The 8323-nt window shown below is 39.0% G+C and overlaps 2 protein-coding genes across 2 annotated transcripts; one reads left to right on the top strand and one right to left on the bottom strand.

The window, feature by feature from the left end:
- Window positions 1–3842: 3842 nt before the first annotated feature.
- SARC_10023 (hypothetical protein) lies at window positions 3843–5246 on the bottom strand. Its single transcript, XM_014295948.1, has one exon. It carries the CDS (start codon window positions 4938–4940, stop codon window positions 4167–4169), a length of 774 nt encoding a protein of 257 aa, XP_014151423.1. The 5' UTR covers window positions 4941–5246; the 3' UTR covers window positions 3843–4166.
- Window positions 5247–7570: 2324 nt separating this feature from the next.
- SARC_10022 (hypothetical protein) lies at window positions 7571–8307 on the top strand. The gene has a single exon (XM_014295947.1). It carries the CDS (start codon window positions 7655–7657, stop codon window positions 8288–8290), a length of 636 nt encoding a protein of 211 aa, XP_014151422.1. The 5' UTR covers window positions 7571–7654; the 3' UTR covers window positions 8291–8307.
- Window positions 8308–8323: the final 16 nt, after the last annotated feature.

The raw sequence follows: 8323 nt of genomic DNA, 5'->3' as shown, positions 1-8323 counted from the left end.
CCAATTTGACTGTGATATCCTCAAACTAAGCCCTTGAATTATTCCACTTTTCATGGAAATTGGAGAATTAGAGCCAATTTGACTGTGTGATCCTCAGACAGGCTCTTGAATCATTCCACTTTCATCGAATTGGAGAATTAGAGCCAATTACTGCTGCTATATATTTTACTTTTGGCTTGTGAGCCACAAAAGTTCAATCTAAATTCACATTTTATCCCACTGTATATACTTAAATCAGGAAAAAGCACTTCAGCATTGCACTTTCGCAGCTTTTGGCACACCATAAAAGTTCAACGAAAATGACCTGTTTTTCTGCTCCACTTTATATAGGAATTGGGACGAATTACTGCAACATTCGGACCTGTTTGATCGTTATTTGATAGAGGCAGAGGTGCTGCGCACTGTGACTAAAGCCGAGGTATGAGTCATTTGCACAACCGTAGCACATGCCATAGCACTCAGTCGAGCGTTTACATGTTTGGGTCTATGTACACTGTTTTAAGGTTTTTGGGGTTTAGGGTTTTAATTGGTCTCAGTTATGTGGTACCGTGTTGTACGGCGGCTAGTGCCTTGGCCTGGTCGTCGGTCAAAGCTCTATACCATAGCATTAAGATGATCACATTTATTCTATCACATTAGTGGATGTCCGCATTTATTCCTTTCACAACAGTGTATCTACACATGTACTCTATCATATCATATGATTGGATGCACACGTTTATTCTCTAATATTATTGGACAGACTGGCTCTGCTACCTCTGAGCCCACATTGTTAGGCTATCCGAAAGACCCAGACTTAGCCGTGAACGTTAATCATTAACGATATGAATAGCTGCAGGAACGCATACTCATACCCTGCCGCGTAAAAGCCTAGATACTCAAACCCTTAACCCTGCTGCGTGCATGTTTTGTTTACGACGGATGGTGTATACGACGGGTGGTATAGTTATAATTGAATCCTCTTGCAAAGTCTAGTACAAAGACTATAATAAATGGCATGTCCTGTATGATCTGTTTGTGTGTTTTAGTATAATTGGATCCTCTTGCAAAGTCTAGTACAAAGACTAATAGATGGCATGTTCTGTATTATGTATTTGTGTGTTTTAGTATAATTGAATCCTCTTGCAAAGACTAGTACAAATACTATAATAGATGGCATGTCCTGTATCATCTGCTTGGTGTGTTTGACGCTCACCTAAGCTAGGCAGTGTTGCATAACGTGATGTGTGCACGCGTTCCTCTCCTACTAAATATCTATCTATCGCTGCATGGCATATCTGGATATGTATGATGTGTACACGTGTTCTTTAATACCCTAAACCCTAAAATCCTACATATCTACCTATCGCTGCATTGCATATCTGGATAGGTATGACCAATCTATAGTGCCACCCAATGATCAATTGTTGGTATAAACATTCCTATCGCCACTCGGTAATGTAGGTACATATTCCTCATTAAATGTCCTTCATTAGAAATTCCAATGTTTGACTGTATTTGGAAACGTATAGATATGGCTCTCACCAAATGTCCCGATGTTTGTATTTGAAAACGTATAAATATGGTGCGGTATGTTGAAATGTAGGGAAATAAGATGAAATACAGGGGGGGAATCATGAAAAATAGAGAGATATGATAAAAAATTGGGAAATATAATGAAAAATTGGGGAAGTACAATTAAAAATAGAGCTATAGGGAGATGTAGGGAGATATGTGTGTGTGGGGGGAGGTCATGAAACACGCGAATTCACTATTGCTGTATCTGTGATCCGTTGTCCTCAGCTACTTGAATGGATGGTGAGATATATACTACCCAGCCCAAAGAGGAGACAACTCTGCATACAGGTATGTATGTGATGTACTGTATATAGTGCATACAGGTATGTATGTGATGTACTGTATATGTGTATGTGTACTTGTTTGGTTTTGTATGTGTATTTTTTATTTGGACGGGCTGGATAAATAGTATAACGTCGACAGTCGTCTGCATCATATGTCTGCGAGCTTTGCATATGTCTCTACATTGGTGGTACTAGGAGTATGCTTTATATCAATATTGTATATGGTCATATATATATTTATATATATGTAATACATATACATATATAAACATATATATATTTATATATGTATATAGATATTAATATAAATATATATATATATACATGTATACACACACGCACACACACACACAAACACACACACATATATATGTATGTATATATATATATATGTATATATATATGTATATGTATATATATATATATATATATATATAATACACGTTGCCTGCTGGAAGATTTCTCAATACTGTCGGTTGAAGCCCTGAACGTCTGATTGTCTATAGTTGACCCGTATTTCGGGTATATACCCTCATATGCTATAATAATTCAGACTACAGTCAAGACCGTTTGATATGAGTACCAATCGCAGGTGTTTTACATTAACCACATTGAAATGTTTGACAAGCGAGAGTCCACACTAGACTGACGAATCACAATAGTTTCAATCTCAATCACTTACACTTATCTAACACATTGTAATATTTATTTATTTTGGCTACACACTATACTGACAAATCACAATTGATGCTTTGGAAACCGTAGGTCTATGGTAAGAGTGAGAGCGAAGTGTCTACCGACGACACTCTCCGAGTCTCCCTAGAGGGCATAGAGATGCATCAAATCAACGATATACACAACTTCAAACGGCTCAGCTATCTATATCCGCACTTATCCGCCGCCGGAATTTAATACATCTATTATGAAAGTTCTACATTAAGGCTGGTGAAGCTCTTACTTTCTATATATATATAACTATATATATATGTATATGTATATATGTATATACACATACATACATACATATATATATATATACATATATTTATACATACATATTTACATACATACATATATATATACATACATACATACATACATACATATATATTTGTATATATATATATATATATTTATATGTGTGTGTGTTCATAGATGATCGTCTCCTGCTAATATTCGGACGCGACCATTTAACACCCCGACCAATATGGTACAACCCCGCCAGAGAAGGCGTACAGTACCAAGATATTCAGCTTTAAACACTGTTCGTTCTCGTTTGTTGTGTAATAAGGCGAACCATAGTATTGACTCGGATTAGATGGATAATATGCAACACGGGCGGGTCATAACGATACAGCAGAACACAGATTTTATCACATGCGGAAGAAAGTATATCTGGTATTATTGCCATTATACTTGTTCTCGATATAGAGGGTAGCAGGTTAGTTAGGACGCGCGCATGAGGACTTGTATTCTCTAAATAGCATACCTCTGAACTCAGCTCATTAAAATTAAACTGTGGGCATGTAAATACTGGTGTGTGACAAATATTGATGCCGTACTTATCTGAACATGTGTGAGGAGGGGAGTTTATTAGCAATTACATAAAAGAGTGTGATAGACATCGTCATAAACGTACACTTATTTTTTAACATCTAGAATGTGATGCGGCCCGGTTGTCTATAGTTGTTGCGCAAAAATGTGTATTCACCTACACATGCATACCGAAACATACAGTAAGATACATACATAGATCGCCATGAAAATCAATGCTATCTGATATGCAAAGCCCCCTATATAAACTTGGAATTGTGGGGGAACGAAAATGATTTATGGAAAGCCCATACAGGTAAAAGCAACGCTGTAAGTGTATTAACAGATACTTATATTAAAAACAAAGCGCTTAGATAAATATACTGTATTACATTAAATTCGGACCCTGCTCATTTCTGGTAGCTCTTTGGGTGAAATAAAGGAATATCAATAACAACAGAAATTTGTCAACATACAAAACATCTCGACTATTTTATTATATTGATTTACTAAAAGTACGACCCCTTCGCACGATAAACTATCTTGGCGCCCGTAGACACAGCTGGCTCATATATACGCATACGACTTACATATAACTAGGCGTCAATGTGTGCTGTAGACTCCCTGTCCGATCGCTTGTACTGCATACACCAAACGCTTGTATTCTGCTATCTCTGCCCGTTGGGCAATTAATCCCACTCTCGTGGCCCCTGCACATCTCGTATCCGTGTATCGTCCATTCCGCTTACAAATAAAATTAGTAAATCTGAATGTTAAAATCTATTAATAAACTTAGATAGCAACTCCGTGGCGGGGTATGTTAAGAATCAACGAGTTGGCTCTCTGTTTAAGGGAGTGGCGACTGACTGATGAATTGCTTCGGGAGCGCTTCTCGGGCGTGAGAGTAGGCGATGGCGTCGACGAACTGTCATCCTTCATGGGCACAGTTTTGACCTCTTCCTCAGTGGCAATCTCCGAGTCATCTTCGATAGTTTCCGACTTGAGTTCATCAGCCTCCACTGTGATAGCCTTCTCTGTATCCCCCTCGTTCGTTTCTGACTTGGGCTCAATAACACTCTCTGTGGTAGTCTCGGCAGCTGTATTTTCTACCTCAGCTGTGTTGGCAGAAGCCTGATTGACAGCCTCTTCAACACCTTCAGCCGTGGTAGGCATAGCCTCGATAGAGTTTACTGTTGGTCCCATGATTCGTTCGCTCACCATTTGCTTCGTGTTTGCTATGGCAACCTGTACCGTGGATACGATGTCTGCAAGTGGTGTGGTGGTGATCTGAGGATACTTCTCCACGATCTGGTCAAAATTGGACACCAGGATCTGGTCTACATTAGCTATGTGCTCATTGCTGAGATAGGGTGATGCTATGCCACATACTTTACAGTATACTTTCTCGGTATTTTCGGCGGCTACGGCAAAGTAATGATTTTGCTCTTTGGCATGTTGGCAAAAGTTTGCGGCGATCTCATATACGTCAGATACAACCTGAATTTTACTTAAACGTCTAAGAATGGTTGTTTCACTTCGGACTTCAGTATCAGTCTTCGTGCACATAATGTCTGTAGGATGATATTTTTAAAAGGTATCAGGTATAGTCGGTGTAAATTGTGAAATGTAGGTGTATATGAATATATGTATATATATTTAATATATATATATATATATTTTTGCAACGATACCGGTCAGAGAACCGAGTGTGTTCAGGAGATTTTTATCACATATACATTCTGTTGAGGGAAGTTGATACTTGATATGTACAAAACCGAAGCCGCCCTCCCCCCCTTCCACTAATCCACTCCCGCCGCCCGCGTTGGTATTCTCTCTTGGCAGTTGACACTTGAAGTTGGCAGTTGGCTACACAGTGAACACTGAACAGTATACACAATATATAGTATCAAATTAAATAAATAAAGAGATAAAAAAATCAGTCATTTTGTGAGCTTTAGGCTTCACTCTTCAGAAAGCTCGCCAATTCACGTGTAAAACCTGAATGGAATCTATCCCATTCTCCAAGAAGAGTCAAAAACAACGTTAAAATTCAAATTGAAAATAACTCAAAATTCGCTTCGCACATATGCAGTAAACGTTAAATGCAAACGCAAAAATGATTCCCCTAACGCCCTATGTATTTCAGTAAACTACTCACTCGAGGAATATTTATTCTTTTGAAATCCCGATAGCTCATACCCACTGATATTTAAATATTTTTATATTAAAAAAAATAATATAAACGTTCCAAACTTTAGAACGCGAAAATATGTACGATTGATTTTTTCTACAAATCATTCTTAAAAAAACCACCGCTGCAGGTAGTCAGAGACTCAGGGACAGGGAGCCAGGGCCTTGCCTGATGAGTGATGACTCATGACTTTTGAGAGTCTCGACTCTCGAGTCTTGGCTCTTGAGTTTATTCATTTCTTTTCATAAAGACCGAGGTTTTGTTAAATAAAAAACCCCAAAACCAAAAAAAAAACTCTAGTTATTTAGAAGTCTTCGCAGACCTATGACCAAGAGTATACGACCAACGGCCCTACGCCCTACGGAGTGATACGGACTCGCCCGTTCTGACGTTCTCCCTCATAAATTTCTTTTTATTAAAAAAAAACAATAATACGTTTCATTCTCACTCTCTCTCTGTGAGTCTGTAGTCTGTACTCTGTAGTGAACTAGATACTCTGTAAGTACCTATATTTAAAAATAGAGATTCAATAGGAGTTATTTAGGAGTTTATTGTCTTAGGTCTCTTGAGTTTATCTTTAGAATATTTATTTTAATATAATTACGCTCTCTGGTCCCTGCCCCTGGACCTGGGGACCCTTGGGAGTGGGGACCCGAGGTGTGTACCAGAGATTCAAAGTTTCAGACACTCTGTGATTCAGACTGCCACACTATTGTCTGTCTGCAGTGTCTGCTGTCCACACTCCACGCTCCACAACAAGTCTACAGCCACATTCTGACTTACGGGCCTCTGCTTGCGCCCTGCCCTCGGGTCCTCGGCCCTCGGCCGTCCTCAGAGACCTCAGTGAGAATTGAGAAATGAATCCAGAATAGAGATACTACACGGAGTACGGTTAAACAACCAAATTCCAATTTCTTGAGGGTTTGATAGGCCAACTGTATCAAATAATCCAACATGATGTGTACTCCTGACTCCTGAGTCCTGCCGCAGAGCTCAATTGTTCACAAATCATACGGTCGAAAAGGTGGATTTTTATTATAAATACACGATTTAACGTTTTGGGGGTCAAATATTTATGGTGAATGAAATTTTGAAAATTGCACTTACCATATGCACCTATTTCAAACGAAACGGACCATTTAGCTTAAATTAACTGTCACTGCTGGTGGATATTTATGGCGCCAAAATTGGTATCACATTAAGTATGACCTTATGAATGCACCCATCCATTTAGGAGAAGGACTAAATAGTACATAAAAGCTGAACGTAAATCGATAATTTAATTTTATATAAGCGTTATATCGAATAACATTTTTAGCTTCGACTCCTGTACGGCTCAGTTGCCTCAGTAACAGCTGTACAATACAAATTGCGAATGTTGGAATAAACGCGTTTGATTGGTTTATTGTTTTGCTCCTAAGGAAGAGGAGGCATGACATTCTTGTGTATCGTAATCATGTGCAATTGGTACATTCTAATTGAATGACTTAAGTCTGAATCACAAAAGTGAATTAAAAAAAAACAGTACTTATTTACGCCTTATTAGTTATTACCGTCTTACGGTGCCCGTGGCACCGTGGCACCGTGGCGCCGTGGCGGTCACTGACGATTATTTATTTACTCACCGACGATTATTTTACAGTCGTAAATAATTTTTTAAATGTTTTTTTAAAAGGACATGATCTTCTGAAAGAGACGCAGAAAAAGACTCAATGAGAGACGCCTCACGCCAGTCGCCCAGTCACCACTGGACGAGAGTGGACACTGGACAGGGCCTAACGGTGGTTCTGCATTTTTTATTGTTTTGTTTTGAAAAAACAATATCCGCTTGTCATACGAAAACTTCGATAAGGCTCGTAGATAAGAGTCATGGGCACGGCCTTCTTCTGAAAATTAAACAAGACGGCTTCTCCTGTTGATAGAGGGCTATGCTCTCTCTCGTGTGTAAAAATATTAAAATCTCTCACTCTCGTGTAATGAAATATTTTAGAATTAGTTGATATAGGTACAACAAGCACACATATAATACAAAGTGTACTTGTGGAGAAGCAGTCATTCTCGAATATTGATACTTCAAAAAATAAATACCATGTCTAATACCAAAAGCGAGCCTACGATTATTGCCCGCGTCGCTGCGGTACCTTTGGTGGACGCTGTTGTGTCATACACGAGTTCTATAGCTGATCGTGCGAAGAGTCTAAATGTATACGTTCGTGAAGGTGCAGACTTTATTGAATTTACGCTGAAGATGGGGGTTGAATGTATATATCTATACTTAGAGGATAGTTTGTTTATGGATTACCTGAGGAATGCGGATAGCTATCTACTTGATACATTCAATAGTTTGGTAAAGAGATATCCTCTTATCGATGCGCTTCCGATGGAAATTGTTGATGCAGCACAATTGCAATACATTCATGCAAGCGAAAGTGTGTTGACACAGTACAAGAAGACCAGAAACGGCGTCGAAGGTCGATTTAATGAGCATATCAACACAATTGCCGAGCAGTACAATGGTAGAGGAGCCCCCATGGTTGCTGACATAAAGGAACGAATCAAAGTTGCTCGTACGGATATTCAAGAGCAGGCTGCACCAATTAAGGAACGGGCTGAGCCCATCATTGCGGATTTGCAGGATGCCGCCCCTGTTGCTGCGTCCTTCAAGGATCAGTCTAATCCAATACTAGAGGGCAACCACAAGAAATCTGAGAGTTTCAGTCAATAAATGATATAACATTCCAATTCCATGCTTTATTTA

Source organism: Sphaeroforma arctica (genome assembly GCF_001186125.1).
Source record: "Sphaeroforma arctica JP610 unplaced genomic scaffold supercont1.1113, whole genome shotgun sequence".
Taxonomy (NCBI): domain Eukaryota; class Ichthyosporea; order Ichthyophonida; genus Sphaeroforma; species Sphaeroforma arctica.
The sequence above is the reverse complement of the archived record's forward strand: the minus strand, read 5'-3'. Positions and strand labels throughout refer to the sequence as shown.